The sequence below is a fragment of the Eubalaena glacialis genome, chromosome 3 (assembly GCF_028564815.1).
Source record: "Eubalaena glacialis isolate mEubGla1 chromosome 3, mEubGla1.1.hap2.+ XY, whole genome shotgun sequence".
In the NCBI taxonomy this organism is placed as follows: Eukaryota; Metazoa; Chordata; class Mammalia; order Artiodactyla; family Balaenidae; genus Eubalaena; species Eubalaena glacialis.
Genome location: NC_083718.1, coordinates 180067633 through 180091685, shown reverse-complemented (window position 1 = coordinate 180091685; position 24053 = coordinate 180067633). Strand labels below are relative to the sequence as shown.

General features: G+C 51.5%; 1 protein-coding gene across 8 annotated transcripts in view; it reads right to left on the bottom strand.

The window, feature by feature from the left end:
* The window catches only part of TMCO4 (transmembrane and coiled-coil domains 4), a 92469-nt gene that overhangs the window by 40360 nt on the left and 28056 nt on the right, over nucleotides 1–24053 (bottom strand). For 6 of the 8 annotated variants that reach the window (XM_061184822.1, XM_061184821.1, XM_061184826.1 and 3 more), the window contains 7 exons: nucleotides 18187–18319; nucleotides 11037–11134; nucleotides 10690–10833; nucleotides 9794–9913; nucleotides 5417–5581; nucleotides 4412–4548; nucleotides 2848–2932 (listed from right to left, as the gene is read on the bottom strand). In XM_061184822.1, coding sequence (XP_061040805.1) covers nucleotides 2848–2932; nucleotides 4412–4548; nucleotides 5417–5581; nucleotides 9794–9913; nucleotides 10690–10833; nucleotides 11037–11134; nucleotides 18187–18319 — 882 coding nt within the window. The remainder of the gene's footprint in view (nucleotides 1–2847; nucleotides 2933–4411; nucleotides 4549–5416; nucleotides 5582–9793; nucleotides 9914–10689; nucleotides 10834–11036; nucleotides 11135–18186; nucleotides 18320–24053) is intronic. The other 2 variants (XM_061184824.1, XM_061184825.1) reach the window with 2 other exon arrangements.

Below are 24053 nucleotides of genomic sequence, written 5' to 3'. Positions count from 1 at the left end.
GTGCGCGTGTGAGAGAGAGAATGTGTGCACCGGGGGGAGGGGGGTCAACCACAAGCTGCCCAGCACTGACCATCCCCTGCCCCTGCCCCCAGCGCCTCCCTCTGCAGGACTTGCTCAGCTGTTCACTCGTCCCACAGTTCAGAGGCCGAGCGTCTAACCAGTCGGTTCCAACACCTTAACCCGGCATTCGAGACCTGTGCCAGGCTCCTGTCCTAACCATTTCCCACATTCCACCTCGGTCCCCTCTCACAGGCTGCAGAAAAACTAGACTCAACGTTTTCAGACACTGAGAGCCCTTCCTCTTCCCTCTGGCCGGATCCTCTGGAATTCTCCTCCCTCTAGGTCCTCTGGAGGAGCCCCACCCACATTCAAGGTCTGGGCCCTCTGCAAAGTATAGCACAGTTGTTAGGAGTGAGGGCCCTGGAGCCAGACAACCTGGGGTCGAATCCCGGCTCTGGCTCTTAGGATCCGCCTGGCTTTCCCTCGCAGCCTCATTCAGTTTCTCATCCGGGAAGCAGGGAGAATAACAACCTCCCAGGGGGTTGCCGGGAGACCGAGGTCCTGCATAGTGCACGGCCCGGCACATGGGGAGTCTGCACTGGGCTCTTCAGCATGTCAGCCCAAAGTCAAGTCCACCCACCTTCCCGAGCTCTCAGAACGTGCCGTGTGCCAGGGAGATGGTGGGGCACAGGCAGATCCCGCCTACCTGGAATTCACCATCTAGTGTGTGCGCCAGAAAGTAGACACAAAATGACAAGCGCCTCTATCTACACGACACTCACCATAGTTCCCCGTGCACAGCAGGTCCTCAGATTAGAGGAAGAAGCGTTTACTGAGTGAACCCAAATTGCGGCAGGTACTTTCACATTCATCGTCTCATTTTAATCTCTTGAAGAGCCTTCGAGGTAAGTGTACTAAGCCCCTCGTTCAGATGAGGAAGCTGCGGCTCAGAGAGGTTAAGTGATTTGCCCAAGGTGCCACAGCTCGTCAGTGATGAAGCTGGGACCCAGATCCAGGTCTGCCTGATACCAAAGCCCCAGTTCTCAGCAGTGGGCTATGAAGAGCCTGGGGAGGGGGCAGTGGCCAGGAAAGAGGCGGGAAGGAAGCTGCTTTGAGAACCACCCCCGCCGAAGGCTGAGGGCAGGAACATCTCCCTCCATCAGTTTCCAGCCTCACTTGCTGGAGGCAGCTGATGGGCGACCTCAATTCCAATGGCCGTGTCCAAATGATCAATGGTAATTAATTCAATTCGTTCAGGAGGGGAACTGGAGACTTGGCTTGTATTCATGATCTGGTTAACATGTAATTTATGCTAATTGGAGCCAAAGACATGCCTTTCTCCTCTAGACCACGTCATTCAGGTAATGAGGAGCCTGGCAGATGGGTCTGCTGCATGGATTGGGGGAAGGATGACCAGGAAAGGAGCGAAACGATGACAGCACAGACGATGACAACTTTCCAGGCGCCTCCCTGGGGGGGAACAGCTTTAGAGAACAGGGGGCGAGTGCAGCCACCCTCAACACCAGCAGAGATACTTCAGCCTAAAAGCCGCTAGAGGATGTGTTGACCAGGACCCAGCACTGGGCCGGCTGCCTGACCTCCATGCTCTCTGGCCTTTGACACTGCCCAGAGGTGACATGAACCCCCTGTTGCAAATGGAGAGACCGATGTCCAGGGAGGCTGAGTCCTTACCCAACCCAGGCTCCCCAGCTGAGCAGGGGTAGGACTCAGACCCAGGTCTCAGCTGCCTGCAGAGCCCATGCCCTCCTCTATCCCCTGCGTCAGAGTCTGGATCACCGTTTGGCAAACATTTGCTCCCCTGCTCCTCCGCTGTGGACAGAAGGAAGAGTATAAGGGGCAGCGGGGACTGTCCCGCCCCACTGACCTAGGGCTTGGCTGTCACTTGCTTTGACCAACAAAATGTGCGTTAAAGACGGCCGAAAATTCTTTGCTACTCCCCCCCATCCAGAGAAGGAATTCTCTCTGCTGCTGCTGTGCTACACCAGGAGAGAGGTTAGCCTGAGTCCCACGCACGGTGGACCACTCTAAGTGCCCTGAGCTCTGCACCTCACCCCCCTATCCCCTTGCTATGGCAGCCCCTGGTGACAGATCTGCCCCAAACCGGCATTCAGTCCTGGAGGCCTCACCGACCTGAGACCAGGGTAGGGGCCCTCAAGCTTTCCGCTGCATCAACACTGAAAGTATGTGTTCGGATGGCATGACACACTCCCAAAGGTGTCTGTAGTGGGTTGAATGGTGGCCCCCTCAAAAGATGTGTCCACTCAGAACCTGTGAGTGAGACCTTACTTGGAAAAGGTGTCTTTGCAGATGTAATTAAATCACACAAATGTAATTAGTGAGGGATCCTGAGATGAGGTCATCCTGGACTTGAGCAGGCCCTAAAGCCACTGACACTGTCCTTAGGCGAGAAGAGACGACACAAAGGAGAAGGTGATGTGAAGACGAGGCAGGATGGAATGTCGCGTCTGCAAGCCTAAGACTGTCGGCCACCACCAGAAGCTGGAAGAGGCGAGGCTCTCCGCTAGAGCCTTCAGAGGGAACGCGGCCCTGCCAACACCCCGATTTCGGACTCTTCCACTCCCCTCCCACTCAAGAACCCGCATCAGAACGCAAAGGCCATTTTTACAAGACTGTCTCACACCCACTCTAATTTACGTACGGAAGAAATAAACAATTTTCCAAATGACTATTTTTTCTTTTTCAAACTGTTTTAAACTCTAAGATCTGGGAACACGGTCACAAGACTCGCGACCTCTAGCGCAGAACCTCTGGCCTGGGGGATGGACTCCGGAAGTCTTTTCACCTGTGACAGTGAGCCAGCCTTACCTTTCTCCTGAGCCATCTCTTGCAGACAGAAGTAGATGACTCTGGCTCCCAGGCTGAAGCCAATCAAGGTGACAGGCCGCCGGCCCTGGGGGAGAAAGGACACAGGTGTTGGGGGCACGGTGCACAGCCAGTTCTAGAAAAACATCAGCCCCGATGACGGTGGCCCTTGCACACTTCTCAGCACCTGCCTCCCGCTTAACGAGTCACGCCTGTGCTGTTCCCCGCCACAGGCTCTGATGCCTCCATCAGGAGAGTCCGGGCCCTCACTTATGCAGGAGGGCACCTGCTCGGACACCGGCTTCCTCCCAGGTTGACAGGCAGCATCTGGCTGGGTTAATTCCCTGGTTTTATCTCAAACCATTACCCAGTGGCCGTCACTCCTTCCCCATCTACCTGTGGCAAATGACTGCAGTGAAGCGGGGCCCTTCTGGAGCCGAGAGAGGAGGTGGGAGGTACCCCGGGAGTGATGGGGAAAAAGGCAAAGAGTCACATGGTGGGGGGGGACACACAACTGTTCTGTTCCTAGATAGGAAGGGGGGACATGAAATATTGGCCTTGTGCTATAAGAGGAGGTTGTAAGTTAGATGCGAAGAGGAATTTTCTGACTCAAGAACTTGTAGGAAAGGCAACTTGAAAAAGAAAGTCATGAGAGGTATTTGGGTACAACTTCTACATGGAGGGAGAGGGCAGGAGCAGATGAGTTCCAAAGGTCCAGCTGGTCTCAGTACTCCATTCCTTTCCCTTGCTTTTGGGCCGGTATATGTACCCACCCTCCCCCCACCCTCCCCCCCACCTCCATTTACTGCCATGGAAGACCCTCCATTAAATAGTATTCCAATTCTGCAGGAAATCTGTGGCAAAGGCTACCAGTCATCACCCTACACCCATTCTCCCTCTGTCCTTGGTAACAGAACTCCTGAGTTTTTCTGGGCCCACAGCCACCCAGCCAAAAATGAAGTTTCTCCAACTGCCCTGTAGCCAGGGATGGCCGCAGGGCTGAGTCCTGGCCAAGGGATGTGAAAGGCCCTTCACTTCTACTTTCCTGCCTCGGACTGTCTGGAATGTGGATGGAACCCTAACCGTTTTACGTGGTATTTGGGCCACTGGAGATCTGCTCAGAGGGTAGCTCTATACTTCTGCAAAGGAAGAGCTGGCCTGGTCCACACCTGCAGAGGCCTGTTAGTCAGTTCTCACCTGATTGCTTGCTAGAGATGCACAGTCTGTAATTCTTACTGGTCCATCCTAGGACACTTTTCATTTTTTTGGCCACACTGCGCTGCTTGCGGGACCTTAGTTCCCTGACCAGGGATCGAACCTGTGCCCCCTGCAGTGGAAGCATGGAGTCTTAACCACTGGACCGCCAGGGAAGTCCCCCTAGGGTGCTTTTATGACTTGAACTGGAGGAGCAAGGACGACCACCCCCCCACCCCCCCAAAGCCACTGGGCTACCCCACGTGGGCTTGTCTTAGGTATGATGTCTGTGCACAAGTCAGCCCCCATGCTTCCCTGCTTCCTCGCCCCCCGCCCGCTCCCCCCACTCCCCGCCCCAGCTATTCCCAGGTACCTGCTGCCGGGAGAGCAGGATGTGGGCCAGGTGCTTGCCAACCTCTGCTGATCGATGGAGACACACACCCCAGGGGTTGTCGATGACATTGGCAACACTGAGGAGTGAGGCTGGCCAGGTCAGGGCAGCCACAAGGCCTAGGGAGGAGGGATATTGGTGATGAAGGCTGTGGTGGCAGGGGTGGGGGGGGTCCTTCTAGGGAAGTGATTGGCTGGCTAATGGATGCCTGAGTGAATGCATCCAGAGTCTCTAACTTGGAATCTGTAAGTTTTCCATGTGTGGTCAAACTGCTGAGTAGTACAGAAGAAAACTGAAGCTCACGCATTTCTGATACATGGCCTAGATCCCTTATGTTTAAGTATCTGCCATGTGTGAGATTCCAGAGATGGCCCCAATTTGTCACTCCACCCTGTATCCTCCCACTTGGCCTCATAACTCTGCAGTGCCCCCTGCTCCTGCCCTGTCCATCCACTCTAGGCTCAATCATGTGACTTGCTTTGGCCAATGAGATGTTACTGGATGCGAGGCTTGAAATGGACTTGTGCCTCTAGTGCACTTCTATTGTGGGTGTGGGCTAGCCTGCGATCCCAGGACGGGGAGGAGAGACAAATGGAGCAGAGCCGAGTTGCCCTGGTTGCCCCAGGCAAGGCTGGCCTAGATCAGTGGACAGTCAGCTGACCCACAGATGCATGAGCAGGCCCAGCAAAGATCAGCCAAATGAAGCCTCAACACTTCTGAGCTACTGTGATAAATGGTTGTTATTTTAAGTCACTGGGTTATGGGGTTGTTTGTTATGCAGCAATTGCTAACCGACACACTATGTGATAATGTGATGGGCTGTTTATCTGTCTCCTCCCTATGAAGACCATAAACTTTGCCTCTCTGTGTTCTTGGAGACCAGCACTGTGCCTGGCTCACTGGGGGCCTCAGGCATGCAAAGGTACAGAACCAGTGTGGCTTGGGAGTGGTGGGAATGCTGCTGGTGTGGGGAGAGGGGAGGCTTACCAGACAACACTGTGTATTTTAGGGCCTCCTGGGCCACGATGTTGGCAAGACCACTGAGGATGGTCTCCAGGGCGTTGCCAAGCTCCATCAGGTACTTGGCCTCCCAAGCCAGACAGTACTGCTCGCAGCTGTGGGCCAGGGCAGCCCACGGGGCGCTGAAGGTGCCTGGGGAGAGCACAGGTAGGTGGGGTCTCTCCTGGGATAGAGGAGGCCCCCCACCCTTTCCCAGACAGTCGGCGACAGGGGCCCACTCACCCTTGCAGGGAGACAAGAGGCCCACCCACGCCACTGAACAGCAGCTGATAGCAGAGCAGACGCGCTCCCAGACAGAGCACAGGGCCACGCTCTGAGACAGCAGGCTGGGGTTCGAGACCCAGCTCCTGCATTCATTAGTAGTTGGGTGACCCTGGGCACCCTGGGTCACTATCCCACGCTAAGCCTCACTTTGCTTAGCTGTCAAGTCGGGAGACTAGTATTTATCTCTCTTCATAGAGTAGTTGTAAGAAGTAAGTATTCCAACTACTGTGTATGTAAAGTGTTATTTTCTCTCACTCTGCAGTAATTCTGGCATCGAGGATGCTAAGAGCGCACAAGAGGAACACTCGGGGCCACGAGCAGCTTGCTCCCTGAACCGGCTGCATCTCATTCAATAAACACTGCCTGGGAAATAGTCTGCAAATCTGGAGCAGAGGTGTTTGAGCCCAGCTCTGCCATGAGCTTGCTGGCTCACCCGATTTTTCTGAGCCTCAATTTTCTCACTTAAGGACTGGAAATGGGAGGATGATGACAGTACCAACCACGTGACCAACGTCAAGCAGGAAAATACAACCATGACTGTCTGCCTCCCTCTCTCGCTCCCTCCTCGTCCTCCCTCTGCCTTGAGGATGTTGTCACCTCTCCAGCAGGGCTCTTAGGCCCCCTGTGACCTGGCCCCTGCCTTCTTCACAGCCTCATCATCCATCAGGTTACCCTCTAGAAACACATGCTTTTGATTTTGTTCGTTCATTCGTTCATTCATTCATTCATACCACAAACCTTAACTGAGTACCTAGACTATGCCAGGCCAGGGGCTTGACCCTGAGGATACAGACACTCATCATCGTAGGAAACGTTTAGTGAGCAAGTACTAAGTGCTGGGCAGCTCTGCGCTGAGGGCTTTCCCATGGACTCTCTGATTTACCTCAACACAGCCTCTGAAATGGGGCCCCACAATTAGCCCCATTTTATAGCTGAGGAGACTGAGCCATCTAGATAAAGAGCTCTCAGCCTGGGGAGGGAGAGGGCCATGCAAACATCATGTAGTCACTCATTTCTGGGCTGTGGGAGCACCGAGGGGCCCCGTGCATTTCTGCCCATGGCCCGAGTGACCTTCCACCCTTACTTGTCTCTGAGCTTCCAGCTCAGTCGCCTTATCCCCGGGGAAGCTTCCCGGCCCCTTTGACAAGGGGGATCTAATGCACCTTGCACTTTTTCGTCCTGAGTTCTCGTCACAGTCTGCAATTATCCATTTATTTTTGTGTCATCTGTTTAGTGCACGTCTGTCCTGCAGTCTGTCTGCCAAGCACTCGATTCCCAAAGCCTCATGAAAACAGGATGAATGAATGAACAGTGGAGCCAGCTTCCCAGAGCCTTCGGGTTCTGGCTCAGCCAGATGCCTCGAGCTGCCCGACCCGAAGGCCTCGTCCCTACCTGAGGGTGCTCTGCTGACATACAGACCACTGAGGGGCTGCTCCCTGCTCTGCAGAGAGCCTGTCACAGCTCTGCAGCAGCTCAGGGATTAACTGTCTCTAGTTATGGAGGAGGAGATGGCCAGCCCGAGACAGGATGCGGGCACAGATATGTGTGTGTGTGTGTGTGTGTGTATGTGTGTGTGTGTGTATGTGTGTGTGTGTGTGTGGTGGGCTGTGACGCTGGCCCAGGCTCTGGACCCAGCTCGGCAGCTTTCTGGTTGCAAGACTCACAAGCAAGGCACGCTGCCCTTCTGAGCCTCGGTTTCTACACCTGTTAAAATGGAATGATGGCATCTGACTCACAGGTGTTGTGGGGATCATGTGAGAGGCTGCACAAAAAGCATTATGTAAACTGTAAAGTGCAGTACTGCATTCTATCACCCTGTGGCCAAGAACATGGGCTATGGAGCCAGACAGAATGGGGGTGAGTCATGCCCCAGTTCCTGACTAGCGAGGCGACCCTGGGCAGCCCTTATCAGCCTCGGTTTCCTCATCTGTAAAATGGGGGTGATAATGATGCCCACCTCCGTGGCTTGAAGTGAGGGACTAAGTGAGCCAATGCATGCAAAATGCCTGGCTTAGTGGTGAGCTACAAAGCCATAATCATGATTACAAACAATCCTACTTAATAAAGGGGTGGACCCAAGAAAGCCCATTTATTCCCATCACACACAGAAGCAAGCCTGTGATGACACGAGACTTATTTCCTGGCCGCCAAGGAGGCAGGACGAGGTGACTCATTTCCCTCCTGAACTTCATTCACCTAGCCTGGTTACATTTCTTGTAACCACCGCCTCTGCCTAGGGAGCATATTGCATGATAACGGCCCCCCCCACCCCGGCCCCCACCGCAAATGAACTTGATTTTGCCCTGGGGCCAATCCAGCAAGGGGGTGGGTAAAACAACCATAAGGGATTTGTTTTCCATACTGGTCAGAAGTGCAAATTCCTTCACTTAGACTCTTGCTCCTTCCTTCCTGTCTCAGTCTTTCTGTAGCATGGATGGTATCATGACACAAATGAAGAGAAACCCGTGAACTCTGGGTCAGGAGACCTGGGTTCGAATCCTGCATGTGCCACTTGTCTGCCGTGTGATCCCTCTAGGTTGCCTCTTCGTCCAGATCAGGACAAGAACAGCCCTCACCTCAGAGAGTGGATGTGAGGGTCACTCGAGGTAACGTACATCGAGCTCCGAGTGTGTGGGTGAAACGCCTGACTCACGGTGCTAGGTGCTCAGTCACTGTTCGAGAGTTCCCCGTTTGGGGACTGGCCCTGGTGCGCACATACCAATAAGACTCTGGCGCCCAGTAATGCCTCTAAACAGAGCCTGGGCATTTTCTCACCTGCTTCCTCCTGTGCTGTTTAGAAGAGCTGTGGCTTCTGCCCTCGGATCCCAGCAATTTGGGAACCCAGGAGGCTCGGAGCTTGTGTATTTGGTCAGGACGCTCCAGACTCCCTGGCCCACCCTGCTCTCTCTCTGATTGACGACCTGCTGGCTGAGCCTCACACTGGGCACTTGCAAAAGTGAGGCAACAGTAAGCGGACCATGGCCTTATTCCTCAGTGCCACCCTGGTTAGAATCCCCCCAAAACACACACGTTCAAATTAGAGCAGTAAAGGGAAATAACGTTTGTGGAATGTCACTAAAAACCAGGTGCTTTCCACACGTTACCTTGTTTAATTTGATCGTTGTAAGTGCCCTGAAAGGCAAGGATAATTTGTTCTCCTTTACAAATGAAGCAGCCAAGGCACAGAGAGGTGAAGAAAATTGCTTGAGGTCACACAGCCAAGATGTACTGACTTCTCACTTATGTGTTGAAACTCCTTTGCTATCTTTCACTTGCTCTGAGGATAAATTCAAACTCCTCGCCACAGCTCACATGCTCCTGTGTGATCTGGCCTCACCCACACTCTTGTCTTCTAGCTCCTTGCTCAAGCCATCCTGTGCTTCTCTTGCACCACTAGGCCTTTCTACATGCTGCCCTTTTGCTTGGTATTCACTTCTTTCTCCTTCCTTCTCTGGCTACTTCCCAGCCAGTCCTTAGCCTAAATGTCACTTCCTCCAATAACTTTTCCCTCACTCCCCAGAAGCACTCTGTGCCTCCCCTATTGCGCCATCCATAAAGCTTTCCTGTAATTACTTGCTCAGTGATCTGTCTTCTGCCTTGGACCATATGTTCCATGGGAGCAGAGGCCATGACTGTGCTGCTCCACTGAATTCCTAGGGCCTGGCTCAGTGTCTGGCACATGCTCTATAAACTCTGTGGAAAGGATGGATTGATGGGTGGGTGGGTGGGTAGGTGGGTGTTTAAATGGGTGGATGGATGGATGGATGGATGGATAGATAGGTGGCTGCGTGGGTGAATGGATGGATGGATGGACAGATAATGAATAGATGGGTAGATGGATGGATGGTTGGATGGATGGATGAACAGATGACGGATGGATGGACGGGAAGACAGATGTGGGATAAAGTCATCTCACCTCTCCGAGTCTCAGTTTCCTCCTCTGAAAAATAGGTTCCCCCCTACCCACCCCGTAAAGACATACACAGGCAAGAGCCTAGGCCAGGGTCTGGCCCACAGCAACAGACCCAGCTCAGCCAACATCCACCCCCTTCTGCATCCTTTTCTGCCCTTGGTCCTCACGGTATTTGCCGGATGCCAGCCATCCCGTGATGGCGATGGTGATATGTAGCTGCCTGCCTTCTGTCAGAGGCAGAAATGTGAACTCTTCAATGGCCCCGACACGCTTCTTCATCTTGTATCCTAAAGACCCGGATACAAAAGTGAGAATGGGGGTCACTGGGGACCCTGGGGAACGTTAGAGTGGCTCTGTGTACTCACACACTCACAGTGACTGCCAACCGTGTGCCCTGTCCCTTGACAAACGTCTCGTTTTTGAACTCATTAAGGTCGGTGCCATTATCGTCCTGACTACAGATGAAGGTAACAGGTGTCCAAAGGCTGGCTAGCCCCCAGCTGGCAGAGCTGGGGTTGAAACTCAGAGCCCAAGTTCGGAACCACCGCTCTGGCCTGATTCAGTGGGAACTACATCTTCTTCCCGCCCACGAACTTCAGGAGTGTAACACACCCCTCTCAGTGAAAGTGGTGTGAGCTGACCAAGATCCTCAACGTGGGAAGCAACATGCCACTTAACAGGAAACTCTGTGCATGACTGGAGAGCTACTGACACATATGATTTGGAAAAACTCCCCCACGGGATGCTGGTAAATGAGGGGTAGCCACGTGCTCTCTTACAAGAGGAAGCTCAACCGTCTCTGAGGCGGCCTGCCTGGGAACTTCTTAGATGGTGACAAACAGGTCCAATCAGACCCTTTCTAAGAAGTCTACACCGGGTGCAGTTTCTCAAACTCAGCCTTCTCCCGAGCCATGCCAAGCCATCCACCCAGTTCTCTGTGAAGCTTTGCTATAAGTTCTGGCAGCGCCAGGACTCAGAGTGAGAAAAGCCACGTCCTCCCCCTCCGTCTCCCAGGGAGCCCTCACTGGTGAGAATCTGGGCCACCACTCCTTCGGAACCTTACCTGTCAGGCCAGCTCCAGCTGCCCCGAACAGCGAGGTCATGACAGCTATGCCGGCCGCTGAGCCCAGAGCCGCTGCCCCGGCACTGCCAATGACTGTCGCGGCTCCGGCAGCAACGAGAGGGGCAGCCAGACCCCCAGTCACGCCTGCGAGGAAAGCGGCCCGTGGTGGGCAGAGGTGGGAGTGAGGACGGGGCCTGCTGCATTCTTCCTCCACCGGCCTCCCGCTGCCTCTCCTGGACAATACTAGTGAACACACCTACTACGTGCATGCGAGGAGGGGTGGGCTCCCAGCCTGGCATCACCCCTCACTCCGCGCTGCCCTGGCCAGTGCCACCATCGCACCTTACCGATCACTGTCCCGCCTCCCAGAGTCGCCAGGCCTATCAGGAGATAGCGCTTCCACTTCCTCCGGTTTTCTTTCTTCTTCCGGGATGCCTCGGCCATTCTTGGGGGGGAAGAGGTTGCTCTCTAGGACTGGCTGTGTCTGGGATCCCTTGACACCTCCCCGCCTCACCAACCCCCAAACTGGGATCAGTGCTGGGTGCTCTGTCATGCAGAGCGAGGTACCAAGGTTACCTTGGACCCATCGATGGTTTTAAAAAGCTGACAACGTTCTAAAACCCAGCTGGGGAATCCCAGTACGTGGGACGTGCTACTTACCCAACGGATCCATCCTAACAGGGTTGCAATTTGAATAATGAAAAGACAAAATAATAATAATAATAATGGCGAAAGAAGCACAAAAATATCTTTACACAGATGGACCCAGAATGAGTACCAGATAGAGTCACAGACATCATCACCTCCCTCCTTCCTTCCCCTCCCCCCACTCCGCCATCTGAGCCCACCTCCCTCTGGAAGGAATCTGGAAACCAATTTCCTTCAGATTTATCTTTTCAAAGAGGGGTTAGAGAAATGTCTGTGCTGGAGACCTTGGCCTTGGGGCAATAGCTAGAACCGTTCAGACTTGAAATTTGAAAGTGACAAAATGTAGCAAAAGGGAAGCATTTAGAGTAAACTGGGGTCAGGTGCATCCTGAGAATGGCCCAGGAGAGTCACTAAACCCAACTTTCCTGTCCAACATCTGGCCCCCGGTGCTTTGGGGCAATAAGGAGAAGGATGGGAGACAAGGGTGGGGCAGTGCGGTCACTACCAGTGGGAACTCTGAACTGAACTTGGAGTTTGGACAACAACTCAATGTATAGAGCGATGGCAGATGACGATGACGATAAAAGAAGGGTTAATGTTTATTGAGGACTTCCAACAGGCCTGCCACTGTGCTTTGCACTTCGAATGGTTTATCTTATCCTAGAAGCAGTTTTATTATTGTCTGCATATCGCAGACGAGGTCACGGATAAGAGTACCCGCCTCCAGAGCGGCAGTGGGGATCAGCAAAAAAAATGTCTGTCAAGCGCAGAGCTTGACAGTTGGCCCTGCGAGTGGGGACCGAAACAGTGGCTGTTGCCATGAAACTCCATCTCCCTGAAACTCAGTTCCCCCTTTTGTAAAAACGGGGACAATAACATCTCCCTCATAAGGCTGTTGGTTTGTAAAGCTTAAATTATCTCCTTCTTCATCTCTTCGATCAACAAACTTTTATGGAGAGTGGACAGCAGGCTGGAACTTCTGTGTGTCGGCGAGCAGAGCAATGCAGTACTCAACCGGAACCGTTTCCTTCCCATCTCTTGCCTCCTGAACCATACGTGATAGCGAGAAACAGTTCATCCTCCGGTCAGTGAAAAGAAGTTGGATTTGAGATGGGCTTTCGGAGACCCGCTATGCTTTTTGGTTGTCTGTCCGCTCACCTCAACCAACTTTCCCCTAAGCACCTCCTGGGGGTACAGCACAGCACTTCTTGGTTGCTTCACCACTGAGCAGAAACCAATTCTCCATGATGACAGGTGCTGGGTTTTCATGATTGAAATTCACGCCCTCAGATGTGCGGGAAGAGGCCGAACCACATGCATTTAGCAAAGCGGAAGGCAGGATGGCGATGAAGGGCATGGGTTCTGGTGTCAGGTTTCAAATCCTGTAAACTAGGCTTGAATCCTCCCTCTGCTGTGGTGGTGCATGACAATCCTCCAGGTGTTCACTTATCCCTCCTGCACTGGTCCTCCCTACGGAACAATTACACATCTCTGCCCTGTTGAGCTGAGTGGTTCCATGACCCGCTTTAGCCAGTAGCTGGAAGGGATATGAATCACTTCTGTCAAAATCGTTATGAGTCAGTGCAGCGCCTGGTAAGTCTCCTTTTGCTCTGCCCTGAGACCAGCAACACTCCCAACAGAGGTCACCCTGTCAACTGGGACCCAGAACCAAGAAAGTGTGGACTAAAGCCACAGCCAACTTGCAAGAAATGCACTTTTGTTGCTGTAAGCCATCGAGATGTGGAGGTCATTTGTTACCGCAGCAAAACCTAGGCTATCCTGCTGGACAGAGCCACTTACTAACCTTGGGACTATGTACAAATTACTTGTCCTGAGTTTCCTCATCCATGAAGTGGGAATAATAATAGCGCTGAATTCCCAGGGGTATTAGGAGGGCTAAACCTATGGTGACTGGCATACTGTAATCGTTCAATATATTTATTGCTATCATCATTCCTTCCGTGGTTATGATAATTTCCTCCATAACACAGGCTGGAGATATACTTTGGCCCTTAATTGCTAGTACCAATCGGGGCAAACAGGAAGGCTGGACATTAGTTGCTTTCGGCAGGGTTCAAGGCCTGAGGAGAAATTCCAGCTGCTGAGGGCGTACAAGAGGAACACACAGGGGCTACGAGCAGCTGGCTCCGTGAACCAGCAGCATCTTGTTCAACGAACACTGCCTGGGAAATAGTCTGCATGTTTGGGGTGAGGTCTTTGAGCCCAGCTCTGCCATGATCTCGCTGGCTCCCCTGATTTTTCTGAGCCTCAATTTTCTCACTTAGGGACTGGAAATGGGAGGGTGATGAGAGCACCACCACGTGACCAACGTCAAGCAGGAAAGTACAATCACAACTGTCTGCCCCCCTTTCTCCCTCCCTCCTGGTCCTCCCTCTGCCTTGAGGATAGAGTCACCTCTCCAGCAGGACACTCAGGCCCCCCCGTGACCTGGTCCCTGCCTTCTTCACAGCCTCATCGTTCATCAGTTCCTAACTTACACTCTACCCTCCAGAAACACTGAACTGCCTGCAGGCACACTGCCCACGCCTCAGTCCTGTGTTCCTGCTGGCCCTCGGCGGCCAAGGACCTTCTCACCTTCCTTTGTCTGGTTAAACATTACTCATCGTTCCAGAGTCACCTCCTCGCCTGCCTGAGCCTCAAGGTTGCCTACATGCTCCGACTCCAGGCCTCCCTAACCCTCTGTACTGTATTAGCCTGGAATTCTAGACCATTGATTTTCAAAGGGTGGGCTTTGGATCAACTGCATCAGAATCCCCAGGGGGTAGCTGTTAAAAGCACTACTTCCTGGGTGAGGAAACCACCTGTAACAAGCTCTCCAGTTATCTCAAGTTTGAGAATCGCAAGGCTGAACCTTCGGGACACAGATAAAGCCTTTCCTGCGTTCCACCCTCAGCAGCTGGCCCTGGGATTGGCACCTGGATGGGGCTCAGAAGACGTTTTTTGAAAAGAACCTACTCATTCCAGCAAGAATTGGACGTGAACATCTTGCTGCAGTGATCTATTCTCCCACTCACTGTCCGTTTCTATGAAAACCAGAGGGCACATACATTTTGGCTAAATAAAATATTTAGCCAGAGTGTAGGCCAATCACCATCAAGAATGAAATTTCTGGGATAGTAGAACAAATCTAGGATGTTACAACATTTTCATGATTAGTACAGATTTATTATTAAGAACATAGTCAAATTCTTGAGTGGGTGCCCTTGACATTTCTCAGCACCGTCTGCTTCTAGATTGTTCCTGCAGTGACACCTGCACATCTGGGATACTAGACAGTCATCACTTTTAGCTGAGTTTATGGAGGGGGAAACTCATAGCCTAAAGGGAATAAAATAACTAAAGAGTAAATATCATTCTTGAAGCTGTTTTATTTAAATGTATAAATGCTAGTATAGCAGATCAATTTTATAAAGATTGGATTGATGATATACTCTAATCTCTAGTATTCTGCTTTGTATTATTATTATTATTAAAAAAAATTTTTTTTGGCTGTGTTGGGTCTTTGTTGCTGCATGCGGGCTTTCTCTAGTTGTGGTGAGCGGGGGCTACTCTTTATTGCGGTGCGCGGGCTTCTCATTGAGGTGGCTTCTCTTGTTGCGGAGCACGTGCTCTAGGCGCACGGGCTTCAGTAGCTGTGGCACGTGGGCTCAGTAGTTGTGGCTCGCGGGCTCTAGAGCACAGGCTCAGTAGTTGTGGCGCACGGGCTTAGTTGATCTGCAGCATGTGGGATCTTCCTGGACCAGGGCTGCGAACCCGTGTCCCCTGCATTGGCAGGCGGATTCTTAACCACTGCACCACCAGGGAAGTCCCTGCTTTGTATTATTATTTGAATGTTTATAAACCCTTGCTGAATCAAAAAGAATATAATATTTTCCCTAAAAGTTATTTAGCTAAGGCACTCTCTCTTAATGTACACCTGAACTGCCAATCGATTTCCTTATTTAAGTACTTGAACGCTCTTAGTAACTGTTTTGTACATAAAACGAATAGCTTTCCCATTAATCATTAATTATCACAGCATTTCACTCCTGCAATAACTTCAGTTGTCTGATTGAATTTCAACCTCTAAAGCACAAGAGGAGAGGCTGGCTCTGAGTTACATCTATGATGCTTCCTATATTGGGAAGTGAGAATTCAGAGCACGACACTAAATCCAAATGAAGCCCTGTTCCTATTACTGACTTTGCCTGCTGGCTAGGCACCATGGCAATCTATGTCATCACATAGCCTCTGGCCACACTCATGACCTGGGATGCCAGAAGTGACCTTGAGCTGACATTCCATGGGCCAAATCCCAGGCTGAAGTCACAGATACCTTGTGAAGAGCAAAGACACCCACACTGCTTATCTCATGGGTCCACAAAGAAATTTCCCTCACTGCCACCTTATCTCCCATGAGAGGGTGTTCCTTACCTTTACTGCCCTCACCACCATCCTTTTCTTTTTTTTAAATCACCTTCTCCAGTAGATAGCGAGGGAGTGCTTATCTCTGGGGAGTCTCGAGACACATTCCTAGTAAAAGCTCAGAAAGCCCCATAAAAGAATTATCTTCACTGCCTTCATCAGAATTAAGGATGAAACCTCAGATTCTCAACCATGCCTTGAGGGATGCAATAAGCAATGTTCAGACTGGATAAGGAGATTGAATCAGATGGTGCCACTGACCAGCTGGGTGGCCTTGGGTGAGTTACGTCACCCTTCTGACATTCTGTTTCTTCCTCTGCAAAAGCCTCAGGGGATTGTAATGAGAACCCGATGAGATGGTATCTTGTACCTGCATCTAGAGAGCACTCAATAAAGGTTAGATGTAGACCATGTTATTACGATAGGAACAGTATCAACCTCCAGCACTGCATTTGCTAACATTTACTATGTGTCAGGTGCTGTTCCAAGCTTTTGATATGTATTAATTAATTTAACCCTCTTGACGGCCCTATGATGGAGATACTACCACTATCCTTGTGCTAGAGATGAAGAAACTGAGGCACAGAGAAGTGAAGTCACCAAACAAGTAGGGGAAGCTTGGATGGCCTCAGGGCTCGGATGGAGACCCAAGAACAGAAAGGTGGTACATCACACCCTGAACTCCAGTTGCAAAGGATCGCCTTGGAGTGCTGAGTGAGAAGCTCACCTTGCAGAAACACAAAACCTTAGAGTTAAAAGAAACCTACATACAATTCGATACTCTACTTGTACAGGTGAAAAAACTGGTGCTGGTGCCCGGAGAGGGAAAGCAACGTGCCCAGGGCCACGCAGGGACTTAGCAGCAGAATCAAACAGAGAACCAGGTCCCTTGGCTGACCAGTTCCTATGCTTTCCCTGCGTCTCAGACCCTTCCAGAGACCATAGATAGAATCTGAGAGGTTGCCAAAGTCCCTAAAATTGAGTTAAAAAAATGACACCTGTGGAGTATTTTTCTGAGGAAATGGCCCACGCAGTAATAACAGCAATGATAACAGCACTATAGCAAATGTTGATATTTATCAACTAGTAACTCTGTGCAAGGCCTGCTCGAAGCGCTTTATGTGTACAAACTCATTTGAGCCCCACAAGAACCCTATGAAGAGGGTGTTATTATTATCCCCATTTGCAGCTGGGGAAACCGAGGCCCAGAGAAGTTAAATAACTTGCCCAGGATCACACGGCTGGTAAGTGGCAGAGCTGGGCTCTGTTTTACACATTCCCTGAGCTGTCATTACTGGTATTATCAGAACAGACCTTCTGGGTAATGTGTTTCTTTCTGACAATAGATTTCCAAACAATACTTAAGAGTTTCCTTCATTTCAAGGCATACTTGAGGGATCCAGGTGTTGGCCCGGATCCAGGTGTTTCTTTATTGACACAGCTCTGGGAGTCAAAACAAGTCTATTTTCAGGTTATTTCAACAGACCAAGTTTCCTCCTTTCTCAAGGAAACAACCCCCTCCCTTTGCCCTATAAACCCTGGCGGGAGGGCGGCTCCAGTTCTGAGCTTGGCTTCAAAGCTAAATTCCCAGCTGGGCTGAACTGGCACAGCCTGGCTGCTCAAAGAACGCCTTCACGGCCGAACAAAACCAAGGCTGGGAGATGTGCCTGGTGCAAGGAGCCCGCAATTAGGCTGTGACTGGGACTGATTTATTACCCTGGGATTAGATGCTGTGTAAGGCGTTCTGCAAAGAGCTGAGCTCTGGCCAAGTTACCAGGAAAATTTCCCTCGACACACACCCGACCATACACAGATAGCAAAGCCTCTCGACAGCTGGCAGGTACGGGGGCATGTGGGGGAAGGGGAGGACTCATACTTACTGAGCCCTTGCTACATGCCAGCCCTGGGCTGAGCACTTGATAATACAATTGCATTTGTTTTCCACAATGACCCTAGGAGGATGCTATTCTTATTCCTATTTTACAGATAAGAATATTATGGCTTAGGGAAGGGGGGGGGTGGGTGGGGGGGTGGGGGGGGCAACCGCCCAAGGTCAAAAAGCAAATAGGTGTCAGAGGTGGGATTTGAACCCAGGCCACTCTGGCCCACAGACAAGGTGTCACAAGAGCTGAGGGGGAGTGGGGTGTTGGGGCCACAGAATGTTAAAGTCACAAACTCATGGCCCTTAGCATTCATCCATTCAATCCCCCCTTCCTACAAATGAGGATGGAGGCCCAGAGAGGAAAAGTGACTTGATAAGGCCACACAGCGAGTCAGGGCTGCACTGGGACTCTCTGTCCAGTGCTCTTCCCACCTCAGTGCACCATCTCTTAATGGGGGGAGGGGACACACAGCATGCTGTTATCTGAAGAGTGGAAGTCCTTGATTCCTGACAGGGGGGCCAGGGTCACAGGGCGCACTTACTCAGATTCCTCCTCTTTGGTTTCCTTCAGGCTCTTGAGGAACGTCTCTTCGAGGAGGTCCAGCTCCTCCAAGGGCACTCGGAGGAGGGAGGTCACGTGGCGAATGAGGACTCGGGCCCGAGCATCATAGCGCCCTGGAAAGAGAGAAAGAGCACGGGGTCAGTTCAGCTTCTAAGCACAGAGATGTTAACAGCAGCGCAACGGATGAAACCCAAACCCCAGATGCATCCTAAGCGCACGGCCCCGAGAACCAGTCAGCTGAACAAGAAAAGAGCTTCTGGGGCGGAACAGCGTGCAACTATTACGCATATGGATCAGAAGAAAGGCGGCATTTTTCACCATATTAGCAAAGATCAAATTTTCACATCCCAAAGCTGTTAAGGACGTGATATCACGATCAGAAGCAAATCCAACTCCATCATGACCTACAAGGCCCCTGGCCAACTCCACGACCTCACCTTCTAGAATGTTCCTGCTGCGGAGCCTTTGCACTTGTGTTGTTTCCACCACCGGGAAGGCTCATTCCCCAGATCTTCTTGTGAGGCTCCTCCTCCTCATTCAAGTCTCTGTTCAGACGCCTCCTGCCCAGAGAGGCCTTCCTGACCCCCGGCCCCCATTACTCCACCCCTTTACCCTGCGTTTTGTTCCACACAGAGCTTGCCCTGCTCTGACATCATATCCATTTACTTTCGTTTGTCTCTCCCTGTGAAGTATAAACTTTGTAAGTATAAACTCTACGCTGCTTTATCTCCAGTCCTTAGGAGAGCGCTCGGCACAAAGAATAAACGTTCAATTAATGACCTGACAGACCTGGGTACGGATACTATTTGTGTGTCTAACCTTGGGCAAAGCTCATCCTTGCTCAGGTGGAAGTGGAAATAGTAAGTCACCTCACAAAGTTTTGAGGAGAGGACTCTGGGTCCATGACGGGTCCTTAATGAATGTTGCAGAACTGGCCTCCTCTGCTGGGTGTCTGCAGTGCTGCACGGTAATTTTATACTAAGGTCATAGTAGCTACGATGACCTCAGCTTCTGCAAAATAAACCAGTTCCATCCTCAAACTAGGGTCCTTAAAGCGAGCCGTGGTCTGGCAGCACTTGCCCAGCTGCCCTCGGCCGCCTCCCTGGATGAAGACCTGTCTTTGTGTCGGGAAATAGACACCACAGGCCATGTCTTGGGGTTATTGATCAGCTAAAGTTCCACGAATAAAGGAGCTCCCTGGTCCCTCCTAGGATCACAGACTATTGCATGAAGGCCGTAATCGACCTGTGGAAATTAACAAGCCTTGGCCATGGTGATTAACTAATGGCAGTTATTATCAGCTACTAATTCATACTCCATTGGTCAAGGCTGCCGTGATTCAGTTTCTGGAATATAGACTGCCAGGTGCACAGGTGATTAAAACCTCTCAAGGTATTCTCGGGCACGGGACTCTGGAATGTCAGCCTCGTGTAAGGGTCATTTCAAGGACCTTGACAACCAGGCTGCTGGACTTGGAGCTGAGGTTCTATTTAAGGCAGGTGGTGAGTGGTGGAGGAGGGGCAGGAGTCCTGGGCTACCCAGGACAACTTGCCAGGTAGCCAACTAACTCCTCAAGGGCCAATCCATCCTGTCTCAATAAAAAGCCCAACTTGGGGTTCAGGCCAAAAGCCTGGGCATCGTTCTTGATTTTTCTTGTTGCCCCTCCTCAGACATCCAATCTACCAGCTAATGTTGACAGCTGCACCTCCAAAATGTATCTTGAGTCTGACCACGGCTCCCCATCTCTGCTGCACGGCCACTGTTGACTGCCATCGCTCTTCAAGGACCAGCCATTGCCCTGGTTCCTCTTGCTCCACACTCTATTTGCCACACAGCAGCTTGAAGGATGAAGTCATAAATCTGATTGGGGTTCTCTTCCCCAACTTAAAACTCCCCAATGCACTTAGAATAAAATCCACATTTCTTCCCATGGTCTGCAAGACTGTACATTTTCTAACCCCTTCCTGCCACTCTCTACCACCTCACTTTCTACTGGTCCCTGTTTCCACCAGTATTTGTCCCACCAAGAAGCCAAGCTCATTCCTGCCCCAGGGCCTTTGCACTTGTTGTTCTAACTAGCAAGCTCCTGATCTGAGAAGGTCTGGGTGCATTCATGCCTGGAGGAAGTGGTGTAATCAAGATGACTCCTCCTCCTGCTACCTCTGCAGGGAAGGAAACCAGCAACCACGGTGCTCCTAACAAATGCTGGGCACCACTCAAGAAGCTTGCATTCCTGATTGCTAATCTTCCCAGTGGTCCTGGGAAGCTGGTATTATGATGCCTCATTTTGCACAAGAGGGAAGAATGGGTGCAGAAAGGCTAAGAAACTTCCTAAATCAGGGGTCCCCAACCCCCAGTCCACAGACCGGTACCGGTCCGCGGCCTGTTAGGAACCGGGCTGCACAGCAGGAGGTGAGCGGCGGGCATCCGCTGCTCCCCACCACTCCCCGTCGTTAGCATTACCGCCTGAACCATCTCCCCCATCCGAATCCGTGGAAAAACTGTCTTCCACGAAACCGGTCCCTGGTGCCAAAAAGGTTGGGGACCGCTGTTCTAAATCACACAGCTGAGAGAGCCGTGGAATTTGGCTTAAAACCCAGGATGCCAAAGTTTCTGTTCATTTCACTGTGGCTGCCTTTTAAAGGCAAATCTACTTCAGGGAATTCCTTGGAGGACCAGTGGTTAGGACTCGGAGCTCTCATTGTGGAGGGCCCAGGTTCGATCACTGGTCAGGGAACTAAAATCCCACAAGCTGAGCGGTGCAGCCAAAAAAAAAAATAGAATAAGGCAAATCTACTCGAGTGAGTTTTGGGATTCCAGGTCAATCCCATGTGGTCAGCTGTGAATCCTACCTTCTGGGTGCATGGCATATGTGGGGTGCACCCACAATCCCAGGCATAGCCCTAGGCCATGGGCCAAAGGTGCACACACAGGACCCATCACCCGGCAGCCTGTTCTTTGGAAAATCTTGGTGGGGGGCGGACTCAGGGATCATGGCTCTGCCCCCAGGGGGCAGGAGTATGCCAGCCTCCAACTGCTGGGCAGCCCCAGCACCCACCCAGGCTCCGCCCTTGGAGCCCAACTGGTTCTTCTGGCCTAGGAAGAGCAAGGGACATGTCCAAAGTCACCCAGTGTGTTTGGACAGACCAGGGGGCAGAACAAACACTTCTGGGCTCCTTTTCTCACCAGCATCTCAATAGAGAAGTTGATGCACTTTGCACTTCACCATCCAACACTGTGCTGTGCATTAAAGGATGAACAGCGCCCTTGGAGCTTGACACTAAATGCCAGGTGCCCCCCAGGCGCTGTGATAACCACCACCACCTGCCCTACATTTCCAAATGCACCTCCTCAGGAAGCAGTACAACCTCCATTGCCAGGCACTGAACCAGCCTCTGTTCTCAGTATGGATCTGAGTTCGGGAGCCAGAATGACCTGCCTGGGGTTGAACTTGCCTCTCCTCTGAGAGCAGCAGAATCCCAGACCTTTGGGAAGAGATCACGGCCAATCCCTTCCCTTTGGGGACTGCCCTCCAGACCAAAGGAAAGGAATTCAGAGGCAGAAACTTCAGCCTTTGTTGCGACACAGACTGGGGTTTGAATTTTCATCTGACTACCTACTTAGCTGAACGGCTTCAGGCAAGTTTCTTGACCTCTCTGAGCCTCAGTTTCCTCATCTGTACAATGGGGGCAAGAATACCCTTTTAATCTGGCGTATGTTGAGATGCAGTGAGAAGATGCATGTGATGAGACTGGCCAGCACCTGGGATGCAGTAAGTGATCAAGAAAGGGTGGCTAATAGTACTCTTTTTATGGTAAACTGTCAAATTTCCTCTATACTTAGATGCTAAGAAGCCAGGGCTGCTGGGGTGAGGCTGTGAGCTGCTGCTGCTGTGTCAGCACGGGGAACCTTCGTCTCGCCTTTCCCTGCGGTCCGAGGACACTCTCAGGCCATATTCATTCAACTGATTACCCAGCCTACTGCACTGCCATCCCTCGATGGACCAACTTTTTATTTGGCCGTGCTGCGTGCCTTGTGGGATCTTAGTTCCCCGACCAGGGACTGAACTCGGGACCTGGCAGTGAAAGCGCCGAGTCCTAACCACTGAACAACAAGGGAATTCCTCCAGCTTTTCTAATTGTACATTTTATGTAACATTTAGAATATTTATACCCAATTTCACCCTCAATGAATTTTTTTTTCATATAAAGGAAACCACACCTTACTCTAGTCCCACGCTCCTCCCCCCATTGCCCCGCTGGGCACTGGGCTGACTTACAAGTCTGCCCAGGGTCTTCACTTTGGTGGGCAGAGCGTGGCTGGAGGGGCGGGACTTTTTTTTTCTTTTTAAATTTAATTAATTAATTTATTCTTGGCTGCATTGGGTCCTCATTGCTGCGCACGGGCTTTCTCTAGTTGTGGCGAGCGGGGGCTACTCTTTGTTGCAATGTGCATACTTCTCATTGCGGTGGCTTCTCTTGTTTCGGAGCACAGGCTCTAGGCGTGCGGGCTTCAGTAGTTGTGGCTCGCGGGCTCTAAAGCGCAGGCTGAGTAGTTGTAGTGCAAGAGCTTAGTCGCTCTGTGGCCTGTGGGATCTTCCTGGACCAGGGATCAAACCCGTGTCCCCTGCAATGGCAGTTGGATTCTTAACTACTGCGCCACCAGGGAAGTTCCAAGGGACAGGACTTCTAAGATGCACCCTGTCTCAGGGCAGGACGTGAACTCAGATGGTTTCGGGTATGACTCCTGCCTTTTCTCTTCACGGCTCATTTTGGGGGGACAATTAAGGGCGTCCAACGTGGCAACAAGCTTACTTCAAGGCCAGTGGTCATGGGAGCAAAGGGGGCCCATCTGAGGCCCTCCTCCAGCTCCACCCTCTCAGCTGCTGGCAAGATTGGCCGCTCCTCTGGCCTCTACCACATGGGGTGCCCACTCTTCATTCTGGCCTCATCAAATCCCCTTACAGTCAGCTGTAAGGATGAGGATTTTATCATTTTATCTCCATGTAGGAAGCAGAACAGCAGTTAAGCATGGACTCTGGAACCACACTGCCTGGGTTCGAATCCTTGCTGTGTGACTTCGGGCAGGTGATTTCACTTTCTGGGCCGTGGCTGCCTCTTTTGTAAAATGAGGGACAGGAATAGCATCTACCTCCCAGGGCTGTTGAGGGGTTTAAACACATTGTAAAGCATTTTTCTCAGGGCCTGCACACAGTAGGCACTCAATGAGCATCGGCCCTGGTTAGAACTACTCCCAGCACCTAGCAGACGGCCTGGTACACACAGTGGGGGCTCCGTTCTTATTTGCTGAATGGATGAACCGGCCAGTTTCAGTACTAATAGCAAGCTTGACGAATCTTGAGGATCCTGATGAAGAACCTAGCCACCAGCTGACAACGCGTTCCACCACGACCAACGACCAACCTCTCAAACCTTTCTGATTCACTGGGGAGGTAGGGTTTGCAACTCAGTAATAAAGACCAGGTCAGAAAGTAGAGCCAAGTTTGCTGTGAAGGTTGTTAGGTCTCATGCGGCTGCATGTCGTCGGGTTCCATGGCCTGGAGTCAATGTTATCTTTGGATTCCGAGTACAGAGGGCAAGAACCATGCTTCAGCTTAAGTCTCCTGCGCACGTTCACCATGAGACTCACTGCCTTATAAATGGAATTTGAAACTTACTTTGAAATGCCACCTCGGGTTACTTAACCTCCTGAGCCAAATTTCCTATCAGTGGGGATAACAGTATCTACTCTAGCAGTTGATTTGGGGATTATATACGATGCAATAATTCACCATCTGTGTACAGGACCTAGGAGAGCAACTAGGTAACTTATAAAGATTACCAACTA